At 40.2% G+C, this 21,476-nt stretch overlaps 1 protein-coding gene across 5 annotated transcripts in view; it reads left to right on the forward strand.

The window, feature by feature from the left end:
• The window catches only part of LOC131232245 (uncharacterized), a 142,531-nt gene that overhangs the window by 86,203 nt on the left and 34,852 nt on the right, over positions 1-21,476 (forward strand). For all 5 annotated transcript variants that reach the window (XM_058228453.1, XM_058228452.1, XM_058228454.1 and 2 more), the window contains 6 exons: positions 15,910-16,107; positions 19,132-19,174; positions 19,306-19,430; positions 19,619-20,125; positions 20,447-21,223; positions 21,323-21,393. In XM_058228453.1, coding sequence (XP_058084436.1) covers positions 15,910-16,107; positions 19,132-19,174; positions 19,306-19,430; positions 19,619-20,125; positions 20,447-21,223; positions 21,323-21,393 — 1,721 coding nt within the window. The remainder of the gene's footprint in view (positions 1-15,909; positions 16,108-19,131; positions 19,175-19,305; positions 19,431-19,618; positions 20,126-20,446; positions 21,224-21,322; positions 21,394-21,476) is intronic.

Genomic DNA, 21,476 nt, shown 5'->3' on the forward strand with positions numbered 1-21,476 from the left:
AAATGATGGACGACATGGATATACAATTCATACATCGAGGTGGGCCCTATAGTCAGGGTTCCATCCACTTGGATGGTTTCGAGTCGCAACTTAAGCCGCGCTCCCCTGCCAGGAAGTTCCCGAGAAAGCTTTTAGACAATCCATCGATTGGTAGAGACGAGTTGTGCACCAGAGAGGTGCGCGGGACCCTAACAGCGGGCCTAGATGCATTTCATTGTATATCCATGCCATACATTTATTTTTTAAGATCATTTTAGGGCATTAGGCAAAAAATGAGGCAGATCCAAATCTCAGGTGGACCACACCACAGGAAACAATGGTCATTAAATGGACACCATTAAAAGCTTCCTGGGGCCACAAAATTTTTATCAAGCTGATATTTATGTTTTCCCTTCATCCAAGTCTACGTGCTTAATGAATAAGTTGGATGGAAAATAAACATTACAGTGGGCCAAAATAAGTTTTTAATGGTAAGTGTTCAATCACCACTGTTTCCTTTGGTATGGTCCACCTGAAATGTGGATATGACTTATTTTCAGGCTCATGCCCTTAAATGACCTTACAAAATAGATGGACGGCGCGGATAAAGCATGTAATATTATAGTGTTGGCCCATGGGGCATTAAAGGTGAGCCATTCCATATTGCAAATCGCACCAGCGTCGTCCGGCACGGATTCGCTACTGACAAGCTGAGTAGCGAGACTGCTACTGAAGTGACGTCACCAAGTTCTGTGGGCCCCACCATGATGTATGTTTTGTATCCACGCCGTCCGTCCATCTGCAGCGAACATTTTAGGGTAATATACAAGAATGGGTCACATCCAAAGCTCCAGTGGACCCCACCAGAGAAAACAGTGGGGAGAGTACACCACTGTTAAAAACTTCTAAAGTCCACAAAAGTTTTATATCAAGCTGATATTTGTGTTTTCCCTTCTTTAATGTCTTTGTTAACTTTTGAACAAGTTGGATTCCGAAAAAACATCATGGTGGGCCTCAGGAAGGTTTCAACGGTGGGCATCAATCTTCCCGCTGTTTTCTTTGGTGGGGTCCACTAAAGCTTTGGATCTGCCTCGTTCTCTGGTTCATGCCTTAAAATAATATATCCAAATGAATGGACGTTGTGGATACAACACATACATCATAGTGGGGTTCACAAAACTTGGTGACGTCACTTCAGTAGCGAGTCTCGCTGCTCAACCTGTAAGTATCTAATCCGCATTCAACGTCATCCCGTTAAAAACGAAAGTGGAAGCAATTTGGGGGAAAAAAGGGTTCCAAACGCACCGTTTCAAAACCCTATTCTCCTGGCCAAATCTCGACCAAAAATCGCTGAAGATTTGCCAAAATCCCTATTGCGTTTGAAGTATATTATCTAATCGAAGGAAAAAAAAGAAGAAAAAAAAGAGGGGAAATTGGAGGTTTTTTTCATGCTTACAGCTTTCGATGGATTCGCGATTGCCTACCAAATACTATTTGTGATAAACCAATCCTCTTCTACAGGTACCGGAAATCACACACACTCTCTCTAATCTTGAAAGTAATTAAAAATGAAAGATATTTTTTTTTTACAAATTTACACCGTCGCCGAAATTCTTGTGGTAAGGTATCCACAACGAATTTATCTCCAACAACCCATTTTATCGTAAAAATCGCCGAAATTTCGGCGACATTTGGAAGAGAAACGAAATTAGTAGGTTTCGGTGTCGCTACACTGGCGACACCGAAATTATCGGCGATATTATTGATTTCTCGCTGATAACTTAAACACTGATTGGAATACAAAATTCTTTCACAACTTCGCTAATGCGAGAAAGCGTTCAAACCTCATGTCTTCCATTTTAGTCGGGAGTTGATGCAGGACATGAAAATTAAATATGATATGCGAGATTTCAGGCTTAAGATCACATTAGTTCAGAAACAATTATACAAATTCCATATCCCACATGAAAGTCCAAACATTCAATTAAGGGGAATCTATGCGGGTCCAGGCCTACACATGATAGGGCTGGATCAATAAAAATTATGAACCAAACGATACTAAAAAATAAGAAATAATCATCCACACATGCATAGTAATCAGTCCCTAATCCAAGGGATTCACCAATTTCAAATCAAGGAATCCTAGGGTGAGAAAAGGGGCATAAAATTGAAGATTTGAGTAATTTAGGGTTAGGTTTAGGGATTTTGGGTGAAAGCGGAGTGCAAGAGAGGAGAGAGACGAATCAGAGAAGTACCGCACGCGTGGACAACAACAATGGCCTAGACGCACATGCGTGTGATCTCGACCGCACGTGTGTGAGGCCCACTATTCAGAAAAAGGCCACCTTGGCCCTGGTCAGCTAGGGATGGACTCCAAAACCCTCAAATCGCAGCTCGATCCGATGTACAGTTTATGCGTGGTGCTCCGCCGAAGTTTCAGCCCTCCTGTAGGGCCAGATTCTGAAATTCTGCTGTGGGGAGGAGAATTGTTGCAATAGATGATTGATTCGAAGTGTAGATGATGAGGTGAGATGAGAAGAAGAGATGGTAGAAGGTGGGTAGTAGAGATGGCGATTGATGGGGGTGAATCGGGATGGATGTGGCTTCGCACCACGGTAGTTAACCCTTCGATGAAGGGAGGGCTTTGCACCCAGTTAGGCTTCACAACTCAGAGAGTAGGAAAACACAGAATTTTTATTAATCTTCAATCAATTAAAAAAAAGCTACAAGGGGTGCTTATTTATAAGAAAACCCTATACCTCAAAACTTGCGCCATGTGCACAACCTATTACTTGGCGATGAAGTAAACCAAAATAAAAACTAATCAAAGAAATTTAAAGCGTCCATGATGTTCTAAATAACATTAATAAGCAAAACCTAAAATATGAAATCAATCTGACTAGTGGGCCACGATCATGAGATCCCATGATGGGCTTTTCTTGACTAACGGGCCCACTCTTTTGCATAAAAACTTCGTCTTTTAGCTAGGAGGTCCTCCTTGGACGTCATCATCGATCCAGATCGATGGTGGGGCCCTCCTTTTGGCATACGTGCGTAGGGGGGGCGGCGTGAGTGCGTGTGTGCGCGTGATGTCCTCATCATGAGTACAATTGTCACTGATAAAAATTTCATTTCCTCGGCTTTAGTGGATTTCTACTTTAATTTGCTAAGTTTTAATAAAATCTTGCGCCCTAGGATTGAAAATCTTTCGTTTCGATCCATTTCTGAGGGAGATGTGGTGTTTCTTGAGAGAGATATTGATATGGATGAAGTTAAGGAGGCTGTTTGGGGATTAGGGAGGGATAAAGCGTTTGGTTCGGATGGCTTTCCAATTGCTTTTTTCCATGTTTGCTGGGACCTGATTAAGGACCTGTTTAAATTTATTAACTAATCCTTTGATGGAAATCGTTTGGCCACGGAGTTAGTCTGCACTTTCCTAGCCCTAATCCTTAAAGTGGAGGGGCCCATCAATGCTAAGGATTTCCGCCCTATTAGTCTGATAGGTAGCCACTATAAAGGCTTCGGGTCCTTACCTCGGTGGTAAACTCTAAGGAGTTTCAACACGAGGTCTTGGGTTCGATACCCATAGGTTGTGAAATCTCACTACGGTGTGCATGGGGCATGTGTTAAAAAAAATAAAAAAATAAAAAAATAAATAAAAAGGTAGCCCCTATAAAATTCTTTTTAAGATTTTAAGCCAAATGTTAAGGCTCATTGTTCCAAAGGTTATCTCCCCCTTGTAGTTTGCTTTTGTTGAAGGAAGATAGATTTTGGACAGTGTTCTTATAGCTAATGTGATGCGGACACAAGTGCATTCAAGGTGTACCAACGAAGAAAGCGCCAACCACAAGTGCCGTCCTTGTGGATAGGCGAATATTGAGGATATGAAGACCTTTCACATGTGATTGGACATATAGAAGACCCCACTTAGGGAAGACACATGTGAAGGAAGATTGGAGAAAGAGGACCGAGCGCCCAAACTTTCCCATACTTATGTTATTTGCACGTTTTTTGACTTAGTTAGCGGTCTTTTAGTAATCTTATATCTTTATTTGCTTATCCTAGGGGTATTTTAGTAATTTTATGTCTTTATGTGCTTATTTAAGTGGGGTAAAGCCCTAAACACGAATTTCAACTATTGATGAATGAAAAGCAAACCCTTTGGTTGCCTCCTTCCTCTCTTCTCTCTAATGGTGCTTCTTCTCTCCCCTTGATCTTCTTCTTCTAATTTCTTCTTGTGCCCCTCCAACTTCCTCAAGGTAATAACTTTCTTTCTTCTATTTTTTTGTTTTGGCTAATTCCTCTTCGATCAAAATCTTGAGAACCGATCTAAACCCTAAATCCCCAAATTCTCAAATCCCTAATCCGAGAAACTTCTTGGTTCTTCGGACTAGTGATCTTCATTGATCGATTGGGTGTGACCATGCAAGATCTTGAGGTGTCATGCCTCGCCGGTTCCATCCTTATTTGTAATTGTTTTCCATACTGCATGGTTGTAGTGATGGCCCGCTCCATTGCATGTTTCCTTTATGATTTTCTCAGAGTTATGATGATTATTGTTAGAATTTTAGATCATTTATTCCTTTTATTTCCACTGTTTAATTATCTCCATGAGCATGCATCATAATTAGGGCTGTTCTGCGTCAAATTTGGTATCAAAGCCTAGGCTTGCATGGTTTTTGTCTAGATCGAGTTATCAAATTAGGGTTTTGATTTTTAGGTTTAACTTGGGAAAGTTTCAAGTTTAGAAAGTTTTCAATTTTCGAAACTTTCCAATTTTAGAAAGTTTCTAATCTGGAAAATTTTCAGATTTGAGTTGTTTCCTGTTTCAACTTAATTGTGTCAGTTCATAGTAGTTTTGCATTCATCGCATTCATCTTGAAAGTCATAACACCTAGTAGTCTAGTTAGGTAGAGTTTGGTTCAAGTCTTCATTGTATGCCCACGAGAAGAGGTAGAGGTTTCGGACTTCAACCTACCATGAATAACGAGCAATTATCTGAGCAACTTGCTCAATTGATACAAAAGATAACCGCCCTAGAAGCGAGTCAAAGGCGTGAGTTTGCCCGCCTTGAGAACCAAATTACCACCACCATGACTAAGGTGGAGCAACTAGAGGCGTCCCAAAAGGAAAACCCCGCCGTAGGGGAAGATGCGCACTCCCAAGTGGAAGGAATCATTGAAGAACGTGCGCCACACGTGGTGGTAGTGAGGATAGAGATCGTGGTAACGGTCGTGGTGTGGTGCGAGAGGCACGAACCACATGTGGTCATCAAGACTGCTATGATCCAGATGAGCATGCGATGAAGAGTATGAGAGTTGAGGCCCTGAGTTTTGATGGGCACTTGGATCCCAAGGCATTCTTTGACTGGGTTGCTGACATGGACCACTATTTTGAGTGGTATGGCATGTCAGAAAACCGTCAAATGCGGTTTGCTAAGATGAAGCTTGTGGGTCAAGCCAAGCTCTTTTGGACCAACACCGAGCGTAGGGTAGAGAGAGTTGGTAGAGCCCCTATCACACATTGGTATGAGATGAAAGAGAAGTTGAAGGAGAAGTACCTTCCTCTCTCATACCGTCAGAAGCTCCTTGACCAATGGCAATCCTTACGCCAAGGGTCAATGTCTGCCGCTGACTACATCGCTAAATTTGAAGAGTATGTGATGCGATGTGATATCCGAGAAGACCCTCTAGTAACGCTCTCGCGTTTTAAGACGGGCCTTTGTGCGGATCTTCGCGAGCTTATCACTCGGCCCTTAACGGACTTAGATGAAGCATATCAAGTCGTGCAGGAGTTAGAGCAAGATCTCTGAAGGCTCCTGTCGTTCGTCGTTTTGAGTCCCGAGACTCCAATACTAGATCTAGTTCCCAAGGAACTAGACCTAATATTGGTAATCAACCTAGGGCACAGGCGACCATTCCGCCTAGGCTTAGGGAGGACAAGGGCAAAGGGGTTCTTGGTGCCGGTCCTAGTAACATGAGCCAAGTGAGGTGCTATGAGTGTGGCAACCTTGGCCACATGTCTAATCAGTGTCCTACGAAGAACCGTGGGAGAGCCTTAGTTATAGGCGAATCCCACGAGGGTGGAGATGACTAGGGTGATTATGAAGTTGAAGAGTATCACCCTGAAGGAGGACTTACTGATGAAGAAGTGGATGGAGAAGCAACGCTTGCAGTAGTCAGGCGTGTGTTAGCTCAGTCTAGAAGTAGTGCTGACTGGCGTCGAAGCACTATCTTCTACACTATTGCCAAGTGTGGTGAAAAGAATTGTAAGGTGATAGTAGACAGTGGAAGTTGTCAGAATGTGATTTCCACTAGCACCTTAGATCGCTTAAAACTGAAATCCACACCTCATCCAGACCCGTATAAAGTTTCTTGGGTTGACAAGACATCCCTACCTGTCACCCAGCAATGTCTAGTCCCCATCGAGTTTGGGTCATACAAAGAGTCCCTGTGGTGTGATGTTTTACCTATGGATGTGGGGCATGTTATCCTAGGTAGACCGTGGCTATTCGATAATGATGTCACGATAATTGGCAGTTCGAATGAGTGTAATATTAAGTATAATGGAAAAAAAATAAAACATAATAACATGCCACCTTAGAATACACTAGGTAAGAAGAAGGATGAGAAGGAAAGTGAGCATATAGAAATGTGAAAATCCAATCTTAAGTCTTTACATCTAATCAGCGCAAGATATTTTGAAAAAGAGGCTAAGGAGGATTCTATGGTGTATGCCCTTGTGGCTAGAGAAATTACACCTGAGGTTCCATCAGAGTTCCCCCGTGAGGTGACCTCGGTCCTGAAGGAATACAATGATGTATTTCCTGAAGACTTACCGAATGAGTTGCCACCTATGAGGGACATACAACATGCCATTGATCTTGTCCCAGGGTCTACTTTACCGAACCTTCCTCACTACAGGATGAACCCTGCAGCGCATGCAGAGTTGAAGAAGCAAATTGATGAGCTTCTGCAAAAGGGTTTCATCCAAGAGAGTATGAGCCCGTGTGCCGTGCCTGCATTGTTGACGCCAAAGAAAGACGGCACGTGGCGCATGTGTGTGGATAGCCGTGCCATAAACAAAATTACTGTCAAGTATAGGTTCCCTATACCTAGACTTGATGATATGCTTGACATGATGGCCAGGTCCACTATATTCTCTAAGATAGACCTCAAGAGTGGATATCACCAAATTCGTATACGCCCAGGAGATGAGTGGAAGACGGCGTTTAAGACGAAAGATGGGTTGTATGAGTGGTTGGTCATGCCCTTCGGCTTGACTAACGCACCCAGTACTTTCATGCGGGTGATGACCCAAGCTTTGAGGCCGTTCATGGAAAAATTCCTAGTGGTGTACTTTGACGATATTCTTATTTATAGTACCACTAAGGAATCACACCTTGAACATTTAAAGAAGGTCTGCATGTAGTGTCCTTAGGAAGGAAAAGTTGTACGCTAATCTTAAGAAATGTGCATTCATGTCTAACCAAGTTGTGTTCTTAGGATCTATAGTGTCATCTCCAGGGATGCACACAGACCCTGAAAAAGTCAGGGCCATAGTTGAGTGGCCAGAACCAAGGAACATTCATGAGGTGCGAAGTTTTCACGGCCTAGCAACTTTTTATCGTCGGTTCATTAGGGGTTTTAGCACGATCATGGCTCCCATTACTGAGTGCATGAAAAAGGGAGAGTTCGTGTGGTCTAAAGCCGCCGTCAAGGCTTTTAAAGAAATTAAGGGCAAGATGGTGGAAGCTCCTGTCATGCGACTACCTGACTTTTCTACAGTCTTTGTAATAGCGTGCGATGCGTCCGGTGTCGGTATAGGTGGTGTTGAGTCAAGAAGGACACCCAATGGCCTATTTCAGTGAGAAACTGAATGAGGTAAAACAAAAATACTCCACTTACGACAAAGAATTTTATGCGGTAGTGCAATCCCTGAGACATTGGCGACACTACCTCCTACCGCAAGAATTCGTTTTGTTTTCTGACCATGAGGCTTTGAGATATTTGCATTCTCAGAAGAAACTCAACCCAAGGCATGCCAAGTGGGTAGCGTTTCTTCAGGAATATTCGTTTGTTTTGAAACACAAGGCCGGGGTTGAAAACAAACCAATGGATGCCCTTAGTAAGAGAGTGGCGTTGCTCAACTCCTTGAGTGTAGAGGTAGTCGGATTTGAGCAACTGAAAGATGAATACCCCATATGTCCTGATTTTGGGGATACTTACACGTCGCTCTCTGTGACCAGCATATTATGGGTGGATATGTTCTTAAAGATGGCTTTCTTTTCAAGGGAGACAGACTTTGTATTCCCCGTATGTCCCTTCGTGAATTCCTCATCTAGGTTCATTCAGGAGGGATAGCTGGCCATTTTGGTCGTGATAAGACTATTGCCCTCGTGGAAGATCGTTTCTATTGGCCAAGCCTCAAGCGAGACGTAGCCAAAGTTTTAGGGCAGTGTCGAACATGTCAGCTGGCAAAGCAAAGAAAGCAAAATACTGGGTTGTACACGCCATTGCCAGTGCCACATGCTCCGTGGCAAGACATTAGTATAGACTTTGTGCTCGGGCTTCCCAAGACTAAAAAAGCACGATTCCGTTTTTGTCGTTGTGGACCGTTTTTCTAAAATGGCGCATTTCCTCCCATGTTCGAAGACGTCAGATGCGTCTCATGTTGCTCGTCTTTTTTTTGATGGTGTGGTGCGTCTCCATGGGTTACCTAAAACCATAGTGTCTGATCGTGATGTTCGATTTACTAGCTATTTTTGGAAGACACTGTGGCACATTATGGGAACTCATTTGCAATTTTCTACTGCTTACCACCCACAAACAGATGGTCAAATTAAGTGGTAAACCGTAGCCTTGGAAATCTTCTACGTTGTCTAGTGGGTGAACATGTTAAGACTTGGGACCTAATTTTACCAATCTGAACTTGCTTATAATGGGTCAGTTAATAGATCTACAAGGTTGAGTCCTTTTGAAATTGTAAGTGGTTATAAACCTAGAATGCCCATAGATCTCTTACCTATGTCTGTTACCCAAAGGTCTTCTGAGTCAGCCGATGCATTCGCACGCCATATTCATGATTTGCATACACATATTAGACAGCGGTTAAATAAGAGCAATGATGATTATAAAGTTTTAGCTGATTCTCATCGTAGAGTGCAAGAATTTCAAGAAGGAGACTATGTAATGGTGCGAATAAGGCCAGAGCGATTCTCTCAAGGATCTGCAAAGAAATTACAAGCGCGTAGTGTTGGACCATTCAAGATATTACAAAAGGTTGGGTCCAACGCGTATCGGGTTGACCTTCCATCTGAAATGAGCATTAATCCAACTTTTAATGTGGAAGATCTAGTCCGTGCCCATACTCCCATTGTTGATACATCATCCCTTTCATGGCCTTTTTCTGAGTTGCTACCCAACCCCTTCCACCCCTCCTCCACCCATTACCCATAAAGAAGCAATTGAGGAAATCTTGGATGACGAGATAGTATCCACGAGAGATGGGGGTTTCCAAAGGTATCTTGTCAAGTGGAAGAACAAACCATCGTCCGAATCTACGTGGCTGTCGGGCGACGCATTGCAAGGTATTGATCCAGATCTACTCGAGCGCTACAAAAGTTTCAACTCGTCGGAGTCGAGTTTTTCTCACCCGAGGGAATTGATGCGGACACGGTGCATTCAAGGTGTACCAACGAAGAAAGCACCAACCACAAGTGCCGTCCTTGTGGATAGGCGAATATTGAGGAGATGAAGACCTTTCACATGTGATTGGACATATAGAAGACCCCACTTAGGGAAGACACATGTGAAGGAAGATTGGAGAAAGAGGACCGAGCGCCCAAACTTTCCCATACTTATGTTATTTGCACGTTTTTGACTTAGTTAGCGGTCTTTTAGTAATCTTATATCTTTATTTACTTATCCTAGGGGTATTTTAGTAATTTTATGTCTTTATGTGCTTATTTAAGTGGGGTAAAGCCCTAAACACGAATTTCAACTATTGATGAATGAAAAGCAAACCCTTTGGTTGCCTCCTTCCTCTCTTCTCTCTAATGGTGCTTCTTCTCTCCCCTTGATCTTCTTCTTCTAATTTCTTCTTGTGCCCCTCCAACTTCCTCAAGGTAATAACTTTCTTTCTTCTATTTTTTTGTTTTGGCTAATTCCTCTTCGATCAAAATCTTGAGAACCGATCTAAACCCTAAATCCCCAAATTCTCAAATCCCTAATCCGAGAAACTTCTTGGTTCTTCGGACTAGTGATCTTCATTGATCGATTGGGTGTGACCATGCAAGATCGGGAGGTCTCATCCTCGCCGGATCCAACCTAAGTAGTAATTGAATTCCATACTCCATGGTTGTAGTGATGGCCCGCTCCATTGCATGTTTCCTTTATGATTTTCTCAATTATGATGATTATTGTTAGAATTGTTCCAAAGGTTATCTCCCCCTTGTAGTTTGCTTTTGTTGAAGGAAGATAGATTTTGGACAGTGTTCTTATAGCTAATGAATGCTTGGATTCTTATTCGCATATCAGGAAACCGGGAGTTCTGTGCAAGTTGGACTTGGAGAAAGCATACGACCACGTGGAATAGGATTTCCTAGAGTATATGCTCAAAAAATGGCGTTAGAATAAAATCGGTGTTTTCTTTCCTAAATTTTTTGTTCTAATTAATGGATCTCCCTTTAGATTCTTCAAGTCTACTCATGGGCTTCGACAAGGAGATCCCTTGTCCCCTTTTCTGTTTGTTATTATTACTGAGGCTCTCAGTGGTTTATTCTCTAGGGGACATGATTCAGGTCTTTTCAAAGGCTTCAACATCGAAAATTTTCACATTCGTATTTCTCATCATCAATTTGCTGATGACACTCTTATATTTTGTGCAGTGTTTTAAATAGCGGTAGCGTGATGCGTAGCGCTCAACCCTTTATAGTGTGTAGCGTAAGCTACACAATACTTCTATTTTTTAATTTAAAAATAGGAAAAATATAATAAATAGTGTAAAAAAGGAAAAAAAAATATAAAAATGCCTAAAGGATGATTCATTTGATCAATTATAAGCATGTTCAAAAAAGTTATTAGTTATCATTTATCAAAAGCCAATCCACATATATAAGCTAAATCAAATAATTATCACATCAACAACTTTCTAAGCAAACCACTTTAATTAATAATGTCTAATTGAAACCACAAGTCGCAATTATGAAAAGAAATAAAAATTTCATACGTTAAAAGTATCAAGTACAATACAAATGTCACATTCCTCAACATTAGAAACAAAGAAAACATGAAAAAAATAAAATAGTAAAAAAATACATAGTTGCTTATGCTACTGACACTACGCGCTACGTAGCTATAGCGTACGTTACGACGCTATAGGGGATTTATGCTATTTGGGATGCTACGTAGCGCTACGGCCAGGCTACGCTATGTTGCGTACACTACCGCTACGCTACAGGCGCTATTTGAAACACTAATTTTGTGAGGCAAATGAGAAAATGATATCTTATCTGGGAGTGATTATTGTGTGGTTCGAGGTAATTTCAAGTCTTAAGATAAATCTGGCAAAACCTGAACAACTCTTTTGTATCAACGTTCCCCGGAGGTCTATCTGTCTTTCGCTGATTTTCTTGGATGCAAGGTGAGTTCTCTGCCTACTATTTACTTGGGTCTTCCTCTTCGCATTGGTAAATCCCTGTTGTACCTCTGGGATAAGATCATTGAAAGAATGGATAGCAAATTATCTTCTTGGAAGATGTATGTGTTATCGTTAACAGGAAGAATCAATCTCATTAAAATCTTCTCTCTCGAATTTGCTTATTTATTGCTTTTCTCTCTTTTGGTGTTCCAAATCGGTTATTCTTCGAATTGATAAGTTGGGAAGGAATTTTATGTGGCAAGGTGGTTTTGAGGGGAGGAACTTCCCTTTATTAAACTGGAAAGAGGTTTGTTTACCTTATGGGGAAGGGAGAGCTAACATCAGGGATCTCTCCCGTGTCAATGAAGCCCTCTTAAGTAAGTGGGCCTGTAGATTTGGAAATGAAAATGATAGTTTGTGGCACCAAATTATCTCTACTAAATATCGTCTTTCCCCCCAAGGCTGGTGGACTAAATCTTCTTCGCTCTAGGGAGCTTCTTTCATATGGAAAGACGTAGACAGGAGTGCCCCTATGGTCTTTGATAGAATATCCTTTTCCCTGGGGAATGGCTTCATAATCAAATTTTGGCTCGATTTATGGTGTGACAACCAAATTCTGGCCGAATCTTTTCCTTCCCTATTCGCTATCTCCTCTCATAAGATATGTTCTTGTCAAGGACTGAATAAAGTTCTCACGGCCGACAATCTTAAAAAAAGGGTGGAATGTGCATCCCCAACATCTGTCTTCTGTGCTACTGCTCTAAAGAAACAATGGACCACCTTTTCATCCATTGTCCCTTCACTTCCGACATTTGGTGGAGCGTCCTTATACTGTCTGGGGTAGCTTGGGTCATGCCTTCGTCTATGGATGATCTTCTTTGTGGGTGGCATGCTAAACCAGGAGGGGCGATGGGTAAAAGAAAGTGGATGATTTATTTCTAGCTGTTCTGTGGGCGATTTGGATGGAAAGAAATAGCCGTTGTTTCAGAAATCTCTCTGTTTCTACAGCTGGAGTTTTCTCTCAAGTTTCTTTTTGAGTTTCCTTGGGTTTCACTATCTTGGGACAGTTTTGTTTCGTTTTGGGTTTTTATTTTTCTTTTGCGTTTCTTTTCTGGTCTCTCCTCTTTCACTTTTTCCCCTTTTTGCTTGTTGTCGTGTCTTGTTTTCTATGCTTTTTTTTCCGTAAAATTTTTACCTTAAAAAAAAAATCTTAACAGATACATATCTTACCAAAATAGGAAATATCCTAATCTAGTAAGATTACCCTAATCTACTCTAACAAGGTTGAATTGTTATTGTATTTCTCTTTAACTATCAAGTGACGGGCCACCAATCAAAGGGTGAACATCTATTGATCTTGAAGCTTTTTGAGTAACCCCCCATCCACTTCAGGGACCATCGCATTAACAGCTTATATCACTAATCTATAGCTCTTAATCTGCTTATGTACTCAATCTTGAGACACTAGCTTTTTTCTGACTTTTCTAAGAGATAAGGTTGAAGAAATCTTGGAAAGGAATTCAAACCTACCCAGTGCTTTAAATAGCTACACTATGTAGTGTGTAGCTTACACTACGTAGCATAGCTTAGCCTCAACACCTCATAGCTTATGAAAATAGTTTAATCATGCTACATGATAATTTGTATACAAAACAAGCTACATATACTACGCTAGACACTACATAGACTATGCTACATGATAATTTGTATACACAACAAGTTACATATACTACGCTACACACTACATAGACAACGCTACACGACAGTGTTTTAAGTATCGAACGCTACCCATTGTGTGCTACACGCCAGTGTTTTTAGTATCGATGATATCGGCCGATATATGCTACGATATATCTTGTATCCCACTTGTGCAATACAAAACGCATAATTATTGGGATATATGATATATCCCACATCTTCGATCTGGTGAGTATTTTCGATTTTTTTTGTTCTGTAATCGTGTTAAATCAATGACAAATTGTTACAAATTCATGATTTTTCATGTTTTGCATGGAAAACATGGATTGCGAGCTTCAATTTCGAGATTTGGAGGAGATGGGCCGAGTTGCGAAAAATTAAAAAAGAAAAAATCCCAATTTCTCGCAAATTGGTTGCAATCTTTATGTCCAAATATAAAATCAAACATGTATGTAGCCTGATCTAGTGATTCTTCTTTTGCTTTTGAATGTATTGCGTGTGTTTCCACTTTCCACACGTCTTCTTACATTTATAAATTATATGAATAGACTTTGAATATACTTGTATCAATTCATTTAGACAACGCATAGATTAGGACCCCATACAAAGAAAACCTATTATGTGCACTTGTTTTTTGTAATGTTTTGATTAATAAGTGTATTGATGTCTTTTTTAACAATCACTGAAGTTTCATTGAAAAATTCGACCAATTTCCCAATGTTCCACCATGTTTCCAACAACAACGATACATTATGTGATACCACCGATATATTCCATGCGATAACCGATACGTATCCATATCCCAAGGGTGCAATATGTAATGCGATACCGATATTTCGAACATTGATACACGCTACGTAGCTCACATTACAAGTTATTTTTCACTACATTAAAATCAAACAATGTTTACAATGATTTGTTACATTTTTCTATTTTCAATGAAAAATAGTTAATCTTTTCAGTGCTTTTAGTAAAAATAATATAAGTAACACTGTTAAATCAGTTTCGTTGCTCGTTCTTTACCTTTATGCTTATTGATTACCTTTTCCTATTACTTTAGGTTGCATTTGGTTGCACCAAATATCATGAAATTTTGTTAATCTCATTATTAATTAGTCTAATTTGGTGAATATCATGAAATTGCAGCAACCAAGCACAGCCTTGATTAAAAATCTAGGAGTAGCATGCAGCTTACGCTACACGCTATGTAGCTTACGCCTCAGGCTTTAGAGGGGTGAATGCTACGCTACATGCTATTCGCTATTTAAAACACTGAACCTACCCAACAGATCATCATCATGATCATCATCTAAGCCTTATCCCAACTAATTGGGTCCCGTTAAACCTACCCAACGGAAAATGTGGGAAAAGAGTACAGCTGAGAGTTTTCTAAATAGTGTATTCTCCCCATCTTTGTTCTGATTTTTTTCATGTTAGATATGGCTTCAGGGCTGTAAATGTGGAAAAGGAGTACAGCTTATAAAAATTTCTAAGTAGCATGTTCTCCCCATCTTTGTTTGGAATTGTTTCATGTTGGATATGGCTTCAGGGCTGACTGCTGTTGCATCTGCCATTTCCATGGTTCAAAGCACCTTCTTTTGCTCACAGTTTTTCCTGTTTCCCGTTGATGCATCCAGGCCCTCCGATAATCCAAACAGGGCTGGCCAGGAATGGACCCATTGCTGGCCAATTGAGGCTGATTGAAAATGCAGACCAAATCAAGAATCCAGATTGAAGACCTGGACCACATCAAGGTTTTAATTGGACTGTGTAACGCACAGTTCCAATTGCATGGCCTAGATTGTGTATTACTTAGACTTTGGGGTCCACAAGTCTAGCCGAATTGAATTTCTAGGGTTACTATGCAAACATATAGGAGGGAGGGAAGGAGGGAGGGAGGGAGGGAGGTAGGTTTTCATTTATTTGTTTCCTTCTCTTTTTACAAGTTAGTTCAAATTAAATTTGGCAACATATGCTATTATGGGCTTTATTCTAGAAGGATCTTTGAGATCGTATTGAGGTCCATATAAAGGTTGGCCATACATATGGACCTGCTCATATATTTCATTATTTGATGAAAATGTGAAGTATTTCTCTGGCGAGAATGAGAATCTGTTTTGTGTGATTTCTAGTTTTAAGTAGAAGGCCCTTCTGTTCTCTCACAGACTGCATTTAAGGCTTGGATATCAATTTTTAACAATTGGAGGTGAGATTTGTCTTCTAGAATTCATACCTACTGAAGTTCTTTCAATTAAAGTTCAATTCAATACTTCACGACATCTCCCGGACTTTGTATTTGTGTAGGAAATGTAGAACTTGTGAATAATCAAAATTGTGTATTAAATGATCTTGGTAGGAAGAATGTATCTTTTTATCTATTTGTTAAATTCTTGTAAGATGTCTGTATATGGATGTCTTCACTGATGCTGTAACCAAATTCTTGTAGAGCTTCATTATTGTAATGATTTCTTATTTTTGCCATATGATTGAGCTTAAGCTATTAGTTTTGCCAATTATCTCCAAAGTCCTATCCTGATTGCTTTGATCATGTTGTTGCTTGTTCAAATGAAAACCTGTTTGTTTACCATGCAGTTACCCAATGTTAACGGATTGACTACTCACCAATACACAACATCGATCCGCCTTTTTCCAAACCGATTCATTTCTAATGAAACATTGCTGCAGCAACAAAATGCACGCACTTGTGGTGTCACCTCGGAACACTCCACATCTTCTGGGCTTGCCTTGGTGAACTGGAGCGAAATATTCTTCTTTAAAGTCGATTCACTGGTATGTATAGAATTGAGCTTAAATCTTCAGGCTTGTAAAACCGACTAGCTTGACCAATCTCTTGGAAAATAGTACTGGCAAGAGATGGTCTGTGGATTAAGTACTAGTATCCACCTTTTCAAAGAGTAAGCTGGAATGCATCAATGACCTTGTCAAGAAAAAGAAAAGAAATATTAGTTCTATGCTCTCTCTGATTCCTTTGCTTTATTATGTTGTAAAAGGCTGTGGACTATTTCTGAATTGCATAAACCACTTATATTTGGATGAAGAGTGACATATTCAGTTGTGAGTGGAGAAGTGGCTGCTTCAAAATGTTAACTAGTACAAACAGATGGGAATCAAGAGAAGGAATCTGAAGCTGCAACTCCAAGGAGCAACACCTGTTTAGAAGGATTAACTAACACTGTACAAACACCATTATATGCAAGCAATGCAAGCACGTCAATGATACAATGTTGATGTGATCTTGTTTGAATGGGCTGGCCCTTACAGTGCGCCTGGATGGGCCTAACTGGGCCTGCATCGGAGTAGTAGTCAGAAAGAAGACCGTGAGTTCCTTAGGGAAAAGGGGATGATGCTATCTTGGGCTTTAATGGTTCCCCAACTTTAGGGGTGCAGAATGGAGGAAATTGTGAGCATTCATTAGGATGATTCCCTGCGTGCATGATGTGTTTTGAGGGCCAATATCCCTTCACTCCTTACCTTTCCTTTTCTTTGTACTTTTTTAATAAAGTCTTCTGATTTAGAATTGTGGGGTTGTTGGTTCAAATGAAGCCATTGCTCTCGCAGCTTAGTATTTTCTCAAACTCACTTTTTAGGTGACTTCTTGTTGAGGGAGACTCTAAAAATGTGATTAGATGTGCTGCTTAGGAGGTTTTGGGATCATGGAAATTAGCTTTAGTAATTTGGAAATTAGGAATCTTGTATCTTGTTTGAATGTTGTCTTTCTAGTGTTCTAAGGGATTTCAATGGACTGGCCGATTCTCTAATGGAAGGAGTGATGAGGATCACCTAAGATCGGCTCTACCTAATGGTTTGAGCGCTCTCTCTTTTATGTTGAAGTTCTTTTTTCAAAAGGCAAAAAGAAGAATTCTCATGGAGGTTAACATTTCCTAAACGGCACGGTTCTATGTCACAGTGGTGGTTGCTTCTCTTCAACTGGCTTCTTATGTCTAAACTATCTTCAACTAATCTACGAGTGGACCTTGTTACTTTTTAGATGAATATCTAGCTTAATTCCATCTTTTGAGACATGGTATACAAAATTGGTTATGTTATAGCCGTAACGGTCGTTACATAATGGCAACGGTCGTAACTATTACACACTATGTGACCAAAACAGTTGTTACAGAAAAAAAAAGCTGTAACGGCCCCGTAACTGACCGTAGTGGACTTGTAATGATCCAGAAATAGTTTTTTTTTAAGGGCTGTAATGGTCGTTTCGGGAGCCATAACGGCCTGTATCATAACCGTAACGGTGGTGGCCGTTACTGCCATCATTACCGTTATGGAACACCTTGCTCCTAGATCATGCATGGCTTTCATTTGACATCCCACAGCCGACCCAAGAGTGTTGCACACATCCATGCTTTCCCCATCACACCACAAACTGCCATGATATGTTTTATAAATTTAATAATCACCCACAGGCAGTTGTCTATGTTCCCAATAAATAAATAAATAACTTGTTTTCTATGTTCCCAATAAATAAATAAATAACTAGTTGTCTCATGATGTTGAGATGGATGAGTGGCAAGATGAGGAAGGACAAAATTAGAAACAAATGCATTCAAGGGAAGTTAGGAGTAGCACCAATAGGTAATAAGATGAGGGAAAGTAGACTTACATGGTTTGGTCATGTGCAACGGAGACCAAGAACTACGCTGATGCTAGTTAGGAGTGAGCTGGTACAAGTTGAAGGTTCTAAAAGGGCAAGGGGAAGGCCCAAAAGGACGTGGATGGACATATTAAAAAAAAGACTTGATGACCTTGGTTTGTCCTAGTGTAGCTGAAGGTCTAGCCCTTGATAGAGTGGAAATGCAAAACAGGATTCCTATAGCCGACCCCAGTTAATTGGGATAAGGCTTAGATGATGATGAAATAGTTGTCTCATCACCTTACTTGAAGTATCTGATTCTTTATGGATGATGCCTTTCGAAGCTCGCACCTCTATTGAATTTCATTGATTATTTCCTGAGAAAGTACATTCTCACAACTTGCAGCATTGATAGCCATCTTGCACACTTTACAATGCCCTTCATGTGAAACAAGTTCTATAAATGCATGTTCTCACACAATGTTCCCTTTTGACCTTCTTAAGTATAGCTTTGTTCCTCTCCCGCAATTTGAGGTGCATGTCCTGTGCATCTCATATATCTACCTTGCTTGCCATATCTACCCAGGATTCAACCTTCCATCTTTTGGCCTTCTTCCAAAGGATTCAGCATGCACCCTTGCTTGTGTTGTTGATTTGAGAGGCTTGTTGATGCAAGATAAGCTGCGTTAGTTGATCTTTATGCTTGGTATAAAAAAGTTCTAGAATTCCTCTTCCTGCATATTAACATTGAAAACTGAGTGTTGCCATCAGAATAGTCTTATTGTTTGGACACCACGGAAAGGAAAGGATCTCCAAAATCATTTTGCTCTAAGTACCAAATCTTTGTTTGTTTCCTGTTTCACTTAAGTTGCATTTGTATACCATGCAACTATACTTTCAGTTCAAAATACGGTTTTGCTTTCATCATCACAATCATAGCCTTGGCTCAGATCAAATTTTGCTTTATTTTTTTGCATTGAATTTCTAGAGGTTAATGGGAGCATCTGATGCTCTCTAGCTAATGTTCTTGTAAAATTTTTACTTGTTTTCTCAAAAGCCCTGGAATTTTCTTGCATATTTATCAGAAAGTTCTGCAGAGTTATTTTCCTGTTCTGTTTTCAAGGTTGAATGTTTTGGGTTCTATGTTATTCCTAGTCTTTTGAAACCCTGCATCTTATCACAGCTTTTGCATGTCATTTGATCTGCAGGATTACTACGTGATGGAAATCACCGTGACTGACGTAGGAAAAGGTACTCTTTCTGTTTTTTGTATCTTCTGGTTATATCATAATTAGTTCTCCACATGTCTCTTTTCAATACCTTTATTTTCTCCTGGAAGTTGTAAATATCTACATCATTAGCAAAAGAGTTCGCTTTGGCAGGTGAGCCTATAGGATTCTGTTCTGCTCCTCTGAAGGAGCTAGCTAGTGAGCTCCATCCAAGTTTGAATTCATTTGAGTCTAGTCATCACTTGCGCTGGATGGAACTCTCCTCTGCAAAATCAACGGTGAATGTCCTAATTCATATTGTTATCCTTTCAATTTTCTAAGGATCCACTTACAATTAAGAGTAGGTTAAATGCTTTCTGTTCTGGAGGAATGAATGCTTATGAAAGAACCTTTTAAATTTCTATTATCATAAGTCAGTAGCAAAGTCTAATTCTGATCATTAGTAACAATACTAATCATGCACCAGATCACACAAGGAGCTAAAGATATTAATTTCCATGGGAGATTAAGATGTGCAGTACTCTACTCACCAAGGCCTGAGGTTGAAAATGACGAGTGTAACTTTACTGATGGCAGCAAATCTGGATTTATTCAGATTAGTCCTTCTAGGGAAGGGCCCTGGACTACGGTGAGGCTAAACTATGCTGCACCTGCAGCTTGCTGGAGGCTAGGCAATGATGTTGTTGCCAGTGTAGTGAGTGTGAAAGATGGTAACAGATACGTAAATATACGGTCTTTGGTTTCTGTTTGTAACAATACAGATTTCATGATTGACGTGTGCCTCAACGCCAAAGCTTCTTTTGAAAAGCCGAGGTCGGAAGATGATGGCAATATCAAGCTTGAAGATAATGAAATTGATATTGATAGATTTGAAACAGATGAATTCTTTGAAACTGAGAAGTACAATCCATCCATTGGTTGGGTTAGTTGTTTCCCTCATACGGCATCTTCAGATCAATCTAGCTCCAATCAGGTGAGCAACTGTGCTCTGTGAAGTAAATACTGACTGGTTCTTTCTTCATTTAGGTTGTTATTTTTCATTAAGCTGAGAGCTTTCATTATCGTAATTCTTAAAGCATAATTGCTATAGATTTGCTTGGTCTGGGTGGACACTTTGTTTCATGTAACTTTAGAATGTTACCAAGAAAACAGGTTCATCTGTAGACTCACTATTACTTGAAGTACCACTGAACCTAGAGCTTGGTTGATGAATGACCTTGTGGGGCACTGGTAGAAATTGTTATTTGAGGGAAAATTGGGATTTTCTCTAATTTTTCTTCGTTCTGTTATACAGGGACTTCCAAAATTTGAGTTGCCATCAGGCTGGGAAGTGATTGATGATTGGCATGTTGATAATACGTCAGTGAAAACTGCTGATGGTTGGGTTTATGCTCCAGACCAGGAACGCCTAAAATGGCCTGATTCATTCAATCATATAAATTATGTGAACTATGCAAGGCAAAGGAGATGGATCAGGAACAGGAAATGTATCTCAAGTGATGGAAAGCAGCAAATATCGGTTGGGCCATTGAAACCTGGAGAAACTCTTCCCTTGCCTTTGTCAGTCTTGACACACCCTAGGCTATCTTACTTCTTACAGATAAGACCAAAGAATGTCAGTGAGCCAAATGAATATTCTTGGAGTTTAGCATTGGACAGGCATGCTCAATCAGAAGTTTCTGGTAAATCTGAAGAAATTTCTCAAATTTATTTATCATCTATCGTTGAGTCTGAGAAACTCTTGTACTGCCCGCAAAATGATCAAAACTCTTCGAAAAATTCCCAGGGTTTGTGGTTTTGTTTGAGCATACAAGCCACAGAGATTGGAAAAGATATCCATTCAGATCCCATTCAGGATTGGAATCTTGTGATTACCTCTCCACTGTCTATCATTAATTTCCTTCCCCTATCTGCTGAGTTTTCTGTTCTTGAAAAGCAATCAAGTGGCCAGTTTATTCCGTGCTCTAGAGGAATATTTCATCCAAGCGAGACTGTCAAAGTTTATAATGCTGATATGAGAAACCCTTTGTACTTCTCACTGCTTCCACAAGGGGGATGGCAGCCCGTACATGTATTTATCTAAATTTTATCTACTCTCTCTTGAATTCTGTCTGATTTGTAGTCACTCTTTTTTTGGTGGTCAGTAACAAATCTCTTCATTCTTTCTCAGGAGGCTGTTCTTATATCACATCCTACCAGCATGCCATTTAAGACAATAGCTTTAAGTTCTCTCTCCGGAAGGTTTGCTTATGCTCGGCATATGCTGAAAATATCTCTCTTAATTTCTCTCTGGAAGGATTGCTAGTATATAGAAGTACATTCTG

The sequence above is a fragment of the Magnolia sinica genome, chromosome 18, assembly GCF_029962835.1.
Source record: "Magnolia sinica isolate HGM2019 chromosome 18, MsV1, whole genome shotgun sequence".
Taxonomy (NCBI): Eukaryota; Viridiplantae; Streptophyta; class Magnoliopsida; order Magnoliales; family Magnoliaceae; genus Magnolia; species Magnolia sinica.